The sequence below is a fragment of the Scyliorhinus torazame genome, chromosome 3, assembly GCF_047496885.1.
Source record: "Scyliorhinus torazame isolate Kashiwa2021f chromosome 3, sScyTor2.1, whole genome shotgun sequence".
NCBI lineage: Eukaryota > Metazoa > Chordata > Chondrichthyes > Carcharhiniformes > Scyliorhinidae > Scyliorhinus > Scyliorhinus torazame.
The window spans coordinates 227,550,390-227,564,496 of NC_092709.1; the positions used below are offsets into that span (position 1 = coordinate 227,550,390).

At 46.9% G+C, this 14,107-nt stretch overlaps 1 protein-coding gene across 5 annotated transcripts in view; it reads right to left on the reverse strand.

Annotated features, from left to right (window-relative positions):
* The window catches only part of kif2a (kinesin family member 2a), a 245,521-nt gene that overhangs the window by 25,755 nt on the left and 205,659 nt on the right, over window positions 1-14,107 (reverse strand). For all 5 annotated transcript variants that reach the window (XM_072496970.1, XM_072496967.1, XM_072496971.1 and 2 more), the window contains one exon: window positions 7,163-7,367. In XM_072496970.1, the coding sequence (XP_072353071.1) occupies window positions 7,163-7,367 (205 nt within the window). The remainder of the gene's footprint in view (window positions 1-7,162; window positions 7,368-14,107) is intronic.

Here is a 14,107-nt window from a genome sequence, read left to right on the forward strand (position 1 = left end):
TGGGTGAAGAAATGTCTCCTTATATCTGTCCGAAATAGTTTACCCTGAATCCTCAGACTGTGACCCCTGGTTCTGGACACACCCATCATTGGTAACATCTTCCCTGCATATACCCTGTCTAGTCCCGTTAAAATTTTATAAGTCTCGATGAGATCCCCCCTCATTCTTCTGAACTCCAGCGGGAACAATCCCAACATAGTCAATCTCTCCTCATATGACAGTCCCGCCATCCCTGGAATCAGTTTGATTAACATTCTTCCTCAGAGACGACCAAAACTGCACACAATACTCCAGGTGTGGCCTCACCAAGGCCCTGTATAATTGCAGCAACACATTCCTGCTTCTATATTCAAAACCTCTCGCAATGAATGCCAACATACCATTAGCCTTCTTTACCGCCTGCTGCACCTGCATGCTTACCTTCAGCGACTGGTGCACAAGGACACCCAGGTCCCGCTGCACACTCCCCTCGCCTAATTTACAACCATTCAGGTAGTAATCTGCCTTCCTGCTTTTGCTTCCAAAGTGAATAACCTCACACTTACCCAAATTATACTGCATCTGCCATTGATTTGCCCACTCGCCCAATCTGTCCAGATCATGCTGTAGGATCCCTGCAGCCTTGTCACAGTTCACTCTCTCACCCAACTTGGTATCATCTGCAAACTTTGAGATGTTACATTTTGTTCCCTCATCCAAATCATTAATATATGTTGTGAGTAGCTGGGGTCCCAGCACCGATCTCTGTGGTACTCCACTAGTTACTGCCTGCCAATTTGAAAAGGACCCATTAATCTCTACTCCTTGTTTCCTCTCTGCCACCCAGTTTTCTATCCACCTCAATACATTTCCCCCAATCCCATGTGCTTTAATTTTGCACAATAATCTCTTATGCGGGACTTTCTCAAATTGCCTTCTGAAAGTCCAAATATACCACATCGACTGGCTTCCCCGTGTCAACTGAGGTACTGGTTACCTCTTCAAAGAATTCCAACAGATTTGTCAAGCATGATTTTCCCTTCATAAATCCATGCTGACTCTGTCTGATCCTGCCACTATTTTCTAAATGTTCCGCTATAAAGTCCTTGATAATGGATTCAATGGAGGGTGAGGGCGGCGCGGGCACGGGACTGGCCTAGAAAAGGAGATGGCTAGTCGGCGGGGGGGGGGGAGCCCCCCCAATCTGGCTGATAACGTGGAATGTGAGGGGCCTGAATGGGCCAGTACAGAGGGCCCGAGTGTTCGTGCACTTAAAGGGACTGAAGGCAGACGTGGTCATGCTCCAGGAGACACACTTGAAGGTGGCGGATCAGGTCAGGTTAAGAAAGGGGTGGGTAGGACAGGTATTCCATTCGGGGCTGGACGCGAAGAACAGAGGGGTGGCAATATTGGTGGGGAAGCGGGTGTCGTTTGAGGCCAAGAATATCGTAGTGGACAACGGTGGGCGATATGTGATGGTGAGCGGTAAGTTGCAGGGGACATGGGTGGTATTGGTAAATGTATACGCCCCGAACTGGGATGATGCCGGATTCATGAAGCGCATGTTGGGGCGCATTCCGGACCTGGAGGTAGGAAGCTTGATAATGGGTGGGGATTTTAATACGGTGTTGGATCCAGCACTGGATCGCTCCAGATCTAGGACCGGAAAGTGGCCGGCGGCAGCCAAGGTGCTTCGGGGATTTATGGATCAGATGGGGGGAGTGGACCCGTGGAGGTTTGCCAGGCCGCAGGCCAGGGAATTTTCTTTTTTCTCCCACGTGCACAAAGCCTACTCCCGGATAGATTTTTTTGTTCTGGGCAGGGCGCTGATCCCGAGAGTGGAGGGAACGGAGTATTCGGCCATAGACATTTCAGATCATGCCCCGCACTGGGTGGAACTGGAGTTGGGAGAGGAGAGGGACCAACGCCCGCTGTGGCGGTTGGATGTGGGACTGCTGGCAGATGAGGTGGTGTGTGGAAGGGTGAGGGGATGTATCGAAAGGTACTTGGAGGTCAACGGCAACGGGGCGGTGCGGTCAGGGGTGGTATGGGAGGCGCTCAAGGCAGTGATCAGGGGAGAGCTAATCTCCATCAGGGCTCACGGGGAGAAGATAGAGGGCATGGAAAGGGAGAGGTTAGTGGGGGAGATTTTAAGAGTGGACAGGAGATATGCAGAGGCCCCTGAGGAGGGATTACTTAGGGAAAGGCGACGTCTCCAGACGAAGTTTGACCTGTTGACCACAGGGAAGGCAGAGGCACAGTGGAGGAAAGCGCAGGGGGCGACCTACGAGTATGGGGAGAAGGCGAGTCGGATGCTGGCACACCAGCTCCGTAAGAGGATGGCAGCGAGGGAGATAGGTGGAGTCAAGGATGGCAGGGGAACTACGGTGCGGAGTGCGGTGAAAGTAAATGAGGCATTTAAGGCCTTTTATGAGGAGCTGTACAGATCTCAGCCCCCTGCGGTGGAAGAGGGGATGAGGCTATTCCTAGACCAAATGAGATTCCCGAGGGTGGAGGAGCAAGAGGTGGCTGGTTTGGGGGCACCAATTGGGTTGGGGGAGCTGAGCGAAGGTTTGGGGAATATGCAGGCAGGGAAGGCCCCGGGACCAGACGGGTTCCCGGTGGAGTTCTACAGGAAGTACATAGACCTGTTGGACCCGCTGCTAGTGAGGACCTTTAATGAGGCAAGGGAGGGAGGGACCCTGCCCCCGACAATGTCGGAGGCGACGATTTCTTTGATCCTAAAGCGGGACAAGGACCCACTGCAATGTGGATCGTACAGGCCGATCTCGCTCCTCAACGTGGATGCTAAGTTGCTGGCAAAAGTGCTGGCTACGAGTATCGAGGACTGTGTCCCGGGGATGATTCACGAGGACCAGACGGGATTTGTAAAGGGCAGGCAACTAAACACCAATGTGCAGCGGCTCTTAAACGTGATAATGATGCCATCGGTGGAGGGAGAGGCGGAGATAGTGGCAGCAATGGACGCGGAGAAGGCCTTTGACCGAGTAGAGTGGGAGTACCTCTGGGAAGTGCTGCGTAGGTTTGGGTTCGGGGGAGGGTTTATTAGCTGGGTCAAGCTCCTTTACAGAGCCCCGGTGGCGAGTGTGGTTACGAATCGGCAGAGGTCGGAGTATTTTCATCTGTACCGTGGGACAAGACAGGGGTGCCCCCTGTCCCCCCTGTTGTTTGCATTAGCAATTGAACCCTTGGCCATATCATTAAGGGAGTCTAGGAAATGGAGGGGGGTGGTCCGAGGGGGAGAGGAGCATCGAGTGTCGCTCTATGCAGATGACCTGTTGTTGTATGTGGCGGATCCAGTGGAGGGGATGGTGGAGGTCATGCAGACTCTAAGGGAGTTTGGGGATTTTTCGGGCGATAAGCTTAATGTAGGGAAGAGTGAGCTTTTTGTAGTACAGGCAGGGGACCAAGAAAGGGGGATAGGCGATCTACCGCTGAGGAGGGCGGAGGGGAGCTTTCAGTACCTGGGGATCCAGATAGCCAGGAGTTGGGGGGCCCTACATAAACTGAATCTGACGAGACTGGTGGAGCAGATGGAGGAGGACTTCAAACGATGGGACATGTTACCGCTCTCGCTAGCGGGTAGAGTGCAGTCGGTCAAAATGGTGGTCCTTCCGAGGTTTCTCTGTGTTTCAGTGCCTTCCCATCGTGATCATCAAGGCCTTTTTTAAGAGGGTAGGCAGGAGCATTATGTGGTTTGTGTGGGCGAATAAGACCCCGAGGGTAAGGAGAGGGTTTTTGGAGCGCAGTAGGGACCGAGGAGGGTTTGCGCTACCGAATTTGGGGAGCTACTACTGGGCAGCAAATGTGGCGATGATCCGTAAGTGGGTGATGGAGGGAGAGGGGGCGGCATGGAAGAGGTTGGAGATGAAGTCCTGCAAAGGAACGAGTCTGGGGGCACTGGTGACGGCACCGCTGCCGCTCTCGCCGTCAAGATACACCACAAGTCCGGTGGTGGCGGCAACGCTAAAGATCTGGGGCCAGTTGAGACGGCACAGGGGTGCAATGGGAGCCTCGGTGTGGTCCCCGATCAGGGGTAACTACCGGTTTGTCCCGGGGAGGATGGGCGGGGGGTTTCAGAGCTGGCATCGGGCGGGGATTAGAAGAATGGGGGACCTGTTCATTGATGGGACGTTTGCGAGCCTAGGGGCACTAGAGCAGAAGTTTGGGATACCCCCGGGAAATGCTTTCAGATACATGCAGGTGAGGGCGTTTGTGAGGCGGCAGGTGAGGGAATTCCCGTTGCACCCGGCACAGGAAATTCAAGACAGGGTGATCTCGGGCGTATGGGTGGGAGAGGGCAAGGTGTCAGCAATATACCAGGAGATGAAAGAGGGGGAGGCGTTGGTAGAGGAGCTGAAGGGTAAATGGGAGGAGGAGCTGTGGGAGGAGATTGAGGAGGGGCTATGGGCTGATGCCCTAGGGAGGGTTAATTCCTCCTCCTCCTCGTGTGCCAGGTTTAGCCTGATACAATTTAAGGTGGTTCACAGAGCGCACATGACGGGGGCGAGGCTGAGTAGGTTCTTTGGGGTAGAGGACAGATGTGGGAGGTGCTCAGGAAGTCCGGCGAACCATGTCCATATGTTTTGGTCATGCCCGACACTGGAGGGGTTCTGGAGGGGAGTGGCGGGAACAATATTTAAGGTGGTGAAAGCCCGGGTCAAGCCAAGCTGGGGGCTAGCAATATTTGGAGCAGTGGATGAGCCGGGAGTGCAGGAGGCGAAAGAGGCCGGCATTCTGGCCTTTGCGTCCCTAGTAGCCCGGCGAAGGATCTTGCTAATGTGGAAGGAGGCGAAGCCCCCCAGCGTGGAGGCCTGGATAAATGACATGGATGGGTTCATTAAGCTGGAGAGGATAAAGTTTGCCTTGAGAGGGTCTGCGCAGGGGTTCTACAGGCGGTGGCAACCGTTCCTAGACTATCTCGCGGAGCGTTAGATGAAGGTCGGTCAGCAGCAGCAACCGGGGGGGGGGGGGGGGGGGGGGGTCTGCCTGGGGGGTATTTGAGCAAGAGAACACATGAAAGATCTGGAAAACTGGCATGGACGTGAGGAATTCAGTGTACAAAGCTCTGTAACATATCGTTTTACCATGTTTATATCTTGCTATGTGCGTTTTCTTTCTATTTTGTTACGGGGGGGGGGGTTTCTTGGTTGTAAGGGTGAAAAATTGTGTTAAAAAACTTCAATAAATATATATTTTTAAAAAAGATAATGGATTCAAGCATTTTCCCCACTACCGATGTTAGGCTTACTGGTCTATAAATCCCTGCTTTCTCTCTACCTCCTTTTTTGAATATCAGTGACGTGAGCTACCCTCCAATCTGCAGGGACAGTTCCAGAGTCTATAGAATCCCGGAAGATGACCACCAATACGTCCACTATTTCCAGAGCCACCTCCTTAAGCACTCTGGGATGCAGATTCTCAGGCCCTGGGGATTTATCCGCCTTCAATCCCATCAATTTCCCTCGCACCATTTCTCTACTAATGTTTTTTTTAAATTTAGAGTACCCAATTCATTTTTCTTTCAAATTAAGGGGACAATTTAGCGTGACCAATCCATCTACCCTGCACATTTCTCTACTAATGTTGATCTCCTTCAGTTCTTCCCTCTCACTATCCCACTGGAGGCAAATCTAAGCCACTTCCACCAGTGGAAACAAGTCACAGCGGGCTGGAAAATCTGGGCCCTGTCTTTTTCAACACTACAATCTAGTCGAGCATAAAATAATTAATGCAAGTAACTTCTTTTCAATATAGTTCGAAACACTGTTGTAAATTGCAATAACTATACACAATTATATTATTTTCCCAGGATTCCCAAGGTTCTCCTACCAAAGTTATAACAGACGAGATCTCATGGAAATGTGCCTTTGATGTAATAAAGAAAATGGCACAGCATAGAATTTTTTAACCATAGAATTTACAGTGCAGAAGGAGGCCATTCAGCCCATCGAGTCTGCACCGGCTCTTGGAAAGAGCACCCTACCCAAGGTCAACACCTCCACCCTATCCCCATAACCCAGCAACCCCACCCAATACTATGGGCAATTTTGGACACTAAGGGCAATTTATCATGGCCAATCCACAGCAGAAAAGAGATACAGTAAAACAAAAAGTGCGGCAACGAGAACCTGGCCTAAATCCTATTTATTTTCTGGGACTACAGGAATAATGCTATTCTTAAAAAGTTTGCCACAATCACACTGACTATTACTTTAACATGACGGGTGGCATGATGGTGCAGTGGTTAGCACTGCTGCCTCACGCGTCAAGGACCCAGGTTCGATCCCGGCCCTGGGTCACTGTCCGTGTGGAGTTTGCACATTCTCCTCATGTCTGCTTGGGTCTCACCCCCACAAACCCAAAGTTGTGCAGTGTAGATTGGCCACGTTAAATTGCCCCTTAATTAGAAAAAAAATGAATTGGGTACTCTAAATTTATACTAAAACATAAAATCTCTTTAACTGGATTAATTTTGCTGAATCTTTGTTTCAGCTTTTCCCTCCTCGCCACTAGTGAATTGGTTCAAAGAATTGTAGTAATCATATTACACAGAAACACTCAAGCCTCTGCTGGCTCCCATGCGCATCTAGACCAATGGTCCTTCTAAACGGTGCATGGGTACAGCTATGGAAGGAACAGAACAGGCTTTGTGCTGTACGAAATACCATATATGAAGGTTGCACAACATTTTTTTTAAAACAGGGAACATTCATCTGGGCCCACTGATTGTTTTGAAGTAACTACTGCTGGCCCAGGTGAGAGGAAAAATGTAGCTTTACGCTTGGCATTAGTACAAGAAGCATGTAACACACTTGTAGCGGTATTTTCTGGCCCTTCCCACCAGCAGGGTCTTCCAGTCCCGCCAAATGCGACCCTTGTAGTGTGTTCCCCGGCAGGGTAGCCAACAAGCAACGCAAATGGTGGCCATGGCAAGCTGCATTTGACACAAGAAAACTGCCTCGCCGAGCCCAGAAAATCCTGGCCTTCATGATGATTCCAAGGTTTGACAACAACAATGCCCTCGTCCAACTGGACGAGCATCATCAAAAATGGTAATTGCATCCTGGTGAGAGTCCCAATAAAGCTTACAATGACTTATAGAGCTTATCCTTGGTTTGGACTGAAAACTGCAACTTTTAAAACTGTTGCTTTGAGTTACCTTGAGTGCTAAAAGGCTCTTGTTAATCTCAGCACCTTCAAGCCGTGTCTGACGATCTGCGCTGGAAGTGTCTGCTCCCCTTTCATTTCCTGCTAGATCGATTAAAGAAAACTTTCCGTGCATTTTCCCTTTTCTGCGAAGAATAATCTGGAACACTGCATGGCTTCTTGAAGAGTGAGCATTTGCAGAAGTCTGGCCAGATGTTCTATAACAAATAAAATGTACAAATATTAAGTTTTAAAAATATTTTCAAAAGAAGTTGTTTTCTTTAAATCAAAGTCAAAATATTTCATATAAATATTAAATTAATAAATAAATTGAAATAAAATTATATTGAAATACAAGAATTTAAGGAAGAAAGAACAGGTGTAGGTCATTTGGCCTTTCAACCCTGCTCTGCCGATCAGCAAGATCATGGCTGATAATCTACCGAAACGAGATTTTTCTGCAATATCCTCATATGCTGCATCTCCCATAGGAACCAAACATCTATCAATTTATCTTGAATATATTGAATAACTGGGCATTCACAGTCCTCTGAGTTAGAGAATTAAAGAAAAATGTGCACATTATGAATAAACTCTCAGTGAACATAGCTAAAATAAATCCGCCTCATAAATGGAGAGATTAATACGATATAAAATTAAAACATTCTAAAAGGATCAAAATTGGAGACTGTCAAACCTGATTGGAATTTTTAGACTTCAAGTGGACAGAAACATTAATTTTCCCTTTGTTGTTTTAATTTATTCATTCACAGGATCTGGATGTCACTGGATAGCCAGCATTTATTGCCTATCCCTAATTGCCTGTGAGAAGGTGGTGGTGAACTGTCTTCTTGAACCACTGCAGTCCATGTGTTTACCTTCTACTGTCAAGAATGTGGATATTTGTGGAAAATCACCAAAGTGACCTCAGCATTTCCGCATTCAACGCAGTTGGTAAATGTAATACAGAAGGAAGTTCATATACTTCAGTTCTTTCTATTAGTCAAAGAAAATGGTTAAAGTTATCAAGTATAAATTGTTTTGAAGGATAGGACCCCCATACATATCACCTAAAACGCCTGGTAATAATTAGCATCAAAGTTATTATTTCAACCATGATGTTTCATCTATATGTTGTACTGCATACTCTGAATGAAAGGGATGATATCCATTTGACTTTGGTCTACAGATGGTCCTAATGGCTTCATTAAAGCTTTGCATGTCATGATCAGCATATCGTTGGATCTCTCCGACATATTTATCTTCCGGAATTGTAATTGGGTGTCAGTCTTGAGCTTTTTGAATGCTGCCTTCTTGACTTGCAACCATGGGTTGTTCTACCAGGTAATGAAGGCTGCATGTTTTTGTTCCAGGTGGTCATATATTGTGGCATAGTTTTGTTGAACTAATCTTGGTGAAAACGATGTTCAGACCCAATGGGTCTGGACACAGGAGTATAGTACAGCTGACTTTATTGGATCCCGCTGTTCTGAAAATTAGATGGATGTGTGAGGTTTTTCCAGATTGGTTATGGGCTGCACTTGAATTCCTCTCTTTGGTTGGGTTAGAACATAAGAACATAAGAACTAGGAGCAGGAGTAGGCCATCTGGCCCCTCGAGCCTGCTCCACCATTCAATGAGATCATGGCTGATCTTTTGTGGACTCAGCTCCACTTTCCGGCCCGAACACCATAACCCTTAATCCCTTTATTCTTCAAAAAACGATCTATCTTGATCTTAAAAACATTTAATGAAGGAGCCTCTACTGCTTCACTGGGCAAGGAATTCCATAGATTCACAACCCTTTGGGTGAAGAAGTTCCTCCTAAACTCAGTCCTAAATCTACTTCCCCTTATTTTGAGGCTATGCCCCCTAGTTCTGTTTTCACCTGCCAGTGGAAACAACCTGCCCGCATCTATCCTATCTATTCCCTTCATAATCTTATATGTTTCTATAAGATCCCCCCTCATCCTTCTAAATTCCAACGAGTACAGTCCCAGTCTACTCAACCTCTCCTCGTAATCCAACCCCTTCAGCTCTGGGATTAACCTAGTGAATCTCCTCTGCACACCCTCCAGTGCCAGTACATCCTTTCTCAAGTAAGGAGACCAAAACTGAACACAATACTCCAGGTGTGGCCTCACTAACACCTTATACAATTGCAGCAGAACCTCCCTAGTCTTAAACTCCATCCCTCTAGCAATGAAGGACAAAATTCCATTTGCCTTCTTAATCACCTGTTGCACCTGTAAACCAACTTTTTGCGACTCATGCACTAGCACACCCAGGTCTCTCTGCACAGCAGCATGTTTTAATATTTTATCATTTAAATAATAATCCCTTTTGCTATTATTCCTACCAAAATGGATAACCTCACATTTGTCAACAGTGTATTCCATCTGCCCGACCCTAGCCCATTCACTTAGCCTATCCAAATCCCTCTGCAGACTTCCAGTATCCTCTGCACTTTTTGCTTTACCACTTATCTTAGTGTCGTCTGCAAACTTGGACACATTGCCCTTGGTCCCCAACTCCAAATCATCTATGTAAATTGCGAACAATTGTGGGCCCAACACTGATCCCCGAGGGACACCACTAGCTACTGATTGCCAACCAGAGAAACACCCATTAATACCCACTCATTGCTTTCTATTAATTAACCAATCCTCTATTCATGCTACTACTTTCCCCTTAATGCCATGCATCTTTATCTTATGCAACAACCTTTTGTGTGGCACCTAGTCAAAGGCTTTCTGGAGATCCAGATATACCACATCCATTGGCTCCCCGTTATCTACCGCACTGTTAATGTCCTCAAAAAATTCCACTAAATTAGTTAGGCACGACCTGCCCTTTATGAACCCACGCTGCGTCTGTCCAATGGGACAATTTCCATCCAGATGCCTCGCTATTTCTTCCTTGATGATAGATTCCAGCATCTTCCCTACTACTGAAGTTAAGCTCACTGGCCTATAATTACCTGCTTTCTGCCTACCTCCTTTTTTAAACAGTGGTGTCACGTTTGCTAATTTCCAATCCGCCGGGACCACCCCAGAGTCTAGTGAATTTTGGTAAATTATCACTAGTGCATTTGCAATTTCCCTAGCCATCTCTTTTAGCACTCTGGGATGCATTCCATCAGGTCCAGGAGACTTGTCTACCTTTAGCCCCATTAGCTTGCCCATCACTACCTCCTTGGTGATAACAATCCTCTCAAGGTCCTCACCTGTCATAGCCTCATTTCCATCAGTCACTGGCATGTTATTTGTGTCTTCCACTGTGAAGACCGACCCAAAAAACCTGTTCAGTTCCTCAGCCATTTCCTCATCTCCCATTATTAAATCTCCCTTCTCATCCTCTAAAGGACCAATATTTACCTTAGCCACTCTTTTTTGTTTTATGTATTTGTAGAAACTTTTACTATCTGTTTTTATATTCTGAGCAAGTTTACTCTCATTATCTATCTTACTCTTCTTTATAGCTTTTTTAGTAGCTTTCTGTTGCCCCCTATAGATTTCCCAGTCCTCTAGTCTCCCACTGATCTTTGCTACTTTGTATGTTTTTTCCTTCAATTTGATACTCTCCCTTATTCCCTTAGATACACAGGGTCGATTTTCCCTCTTTTTACCGTCCTTCCTTTTTGTTGGTATAAACCTTTGCTGAGCACTGTAAAAAATCACTTGGAAGGTTCTCCACTGTTCCTCAACTGTTTCACTATAAAGTCTTTGCTCCCAGTCTACCTTAGCTAGTTCTTCTCTCATCCCATTGTAATCTCCTTTGTTTAAGCACAAAACACTAGTGCTTGATTTTACCTTCTCACCCTCCATCTGTATTTTAAATTCCACCATATTGTGATCGCTCCTTCCGAGAGAATCCCTAACTATGAGATCCTGAATCAATCCTGTCTCATTACACAGGATCAGATCTAGGACCGCTTGTTCCCTCGTAGGTTCCATTACATACTGTTCTAGGAAACTATCGCGGATACATTCTATAAACTCCTCCTCAAGGCTGCCTTGACCGACCTGGTTAAACCACTCAACATGTAGATTAAAATCCCCCATGATAGCTGCTGTACCATTTCTACATGCATCTGTTATTTCTTTGTTTATTGCCTGCCCCACCATAATGTTACTATTTGGTGGCCTATAGATTACTCCTATCAGTGACTTTTTCGCCTTACTATTCCTGATTTGCACCCAAATGGATTCAACCTTATCCTCCATAGCACCGATGTCATCCCTTACTGTTGCCCGGATGTCATCCTTAAATAACAGCTACACCTTACCATCCACACTGTCCTTCCGAAAAGTTTGATACCCTCGGATATTTAACTCCCAGTCGTGACCATCCTTTAACCATGTTTCAGTAATGGCCATTAAATCATAGTCATTCACGATGATTTGCGCCATCAACTCATTTACCTTAGTCCGAATACTACTAGCATTCAGGTAAAGTACACTTATGTTGGCTTTTTTACCTCTGTTCTGAATCTTAACACCTCGATCAGTAACCTCTCCTAAGTTATATTTCCTCTTAACCTTTCTCCTAATTTTCCTTGTCGTCGAACCCATATCTTCCTGTAACAACCTGCCACGTCGCTTACCATTAATGTTTTTACTTCCCGTTTTATTTCTTTTAGTATTCCTGGTCCTATTCACTGAGCTCCCCTCAGTCACTGTACCTTGTACTGTCGCCCTTTTTGATTTTTGACTATGGCTTCTCTGCCTTACACTTTCCCCCTTACTGCCTTTTGTTTCTGTCCCTGTTTTACTACCTTCCAACTTCCTGCATCGGTTCCCATCCCCCTGCCACATTAGTTTAAACTCTCCCCAACAGCTCTAGCAAACACTCCCCCTAGGACATCGGTTCCAGTCCTGCCCAGGTGCAGACCGTCCGGTTTGTACTGGTCCCACCTCCCCCAGAACCGGTTCCAATGTCCCAAGAATTTGAATCCCTCCCTCTTGCACCATCTCTCGAGCCACGTATTCATCCTCTCTATCCTGACATTCCTACTCTGACTAGCTCGTGGCACTGGTAGCAATCCTGAGATTACTACCTTTGAGGTCCTACTTTTTAGTTTAACTCCTAGCTCCCTAAATTCAGCTTGTAGGACCTCGTCCCGTTTTTTACCTATATCGTTGGTGCCTTTGTGCACCACGACAGCTGGCTGTTCACCCTCCCCACCCCCCCCCTCCCAGAATGTCCTTCAGCCGCTCCGAGACACCCTTGACCCTTGCACCAGGGAGGCAACATACCATCCTGGAGTCTCGATTGCGTCCGCAGAACCGGCTGTCTATTCCCCTTACAATTGAGTCCCCTATCACTATAGCCCTGCCATTCTTCTTCCTGCCCAGCTGCGCAGCAGAGCCAGCCACGGTGCCATGAACCTGGCTGCTGCTGACTTCCCCCGGTGAGCCATCTCCCTCAACAGTATCCAAAGCGGTATATCTGTTTTGCAGGGAGATGACCGCAGAGGACACCTGCACTGCCTTCCTACTCTTGCTCTGTCTTTTGGTCACCCATTTACTATCTCCCTCAGTACCTTTCACCTGCGGTGTGACCGACTTGCTAAACGTGCTATCCACGACGTCCTCAGCATCGTGGATGCTCCAAAGTGAGTCCATCCGCAGCTCCAGAGCCGTCAAGCGGTCTAACAGGAGCTGCAACTGGACACACCTCTTGCACGTGAAGGAGCCAGGGACAGTGGACGTGTCCCTGAGCTCCCACATCGCACACGAGGAGCATGACACGGGTCTGAGATCTCCTGCCATGTCTTAAACCTTCGGTTAACTTCAACAATTTCAATTTCCTTCCCCAAATATTTAAATAAATAAATAAACAACGAAGAAAAAAATAAATAAATATACCAATGAAAAGAAACAGAAAAACAGAAACACTACTTACCAGTCACAAAAAGCACTTCCTTCCCACACAGCTTCGAATTCTCACCTCGATTCAAATTCCCAAACTCACTCTTTGCTGTCTCACTCCTGGCTGTCTTCTCTCTGGTTCACTGGGAGAACTCACCAAAAGATTTTGATCTTTTTCCTCTTGATTCTTGCAATGTTTTGTTGTTAAATGGATGTGCATCACCAATTGAGCAAGTATATGGGTACATCCAACGGCCTTCTGTCCCATTGCATGAATAAAAAGCTAAAGATAACATTTAGATCTTTGACCTGAACAATAACGTAATCCAGGAGATGCCAGTGCTTTGCTCCAGGATGTTTCTGTGTGGTTTTGTAGTTATCCTTCTGGCAGAAGGGAGTGTTGTTTTTTTTTCATCAATGATTCCTCTCCAAACATTGGTGTCATGGCCAACCTCGCATTGAATTCTCCCAGAAAGATTACATTTTCTTCTTCTGGGATGGTAGTAAGGACTTCACCAAGGTCAGAATAGAACATTTCTTTAACATCAATGGAGTTGAAGATCAGGACATAAGTGCTGACAGCTGTGGAATATTGATTATAGTTGAGGTGTAGGTGAAGTGTCATGAACTTTTGTTTACAGGATGATGTTTCTCTTCTTAAGCATGACAATTGTAGCCACCTAAAATGGCTGATTCCCTATTAATTTGGCCAAAACCTGATTTAAAATGGCTCACCGAAAAGGCTGATGGGAAAAGCAGCCAACAGGACACAAACGGACAGCTGCAGACAGAATAGCATATTCGGCTCTGGGGAAGTCGGCCCAGATCGATACTCAAGACCATTAGCAGCACATCAACCCAGACATCTGCAGTTTAATCGGCTATCCCGGGAACAATTGCAACATATCAGCAATTGAATGCCGGGCCAGACCTGTCGGCGCCTGCAGTGGCCGAAACAAAGATAGATGAACGACCACCCCCGATCGAGGAATCGCCCCGTTATTGGACGTATCGAACCCAGTGATTGGGAACAAGTCCAATCACTTGGGACTCAGGGTCAAGGGCCGCCCCGAGAGGCGGGAAGC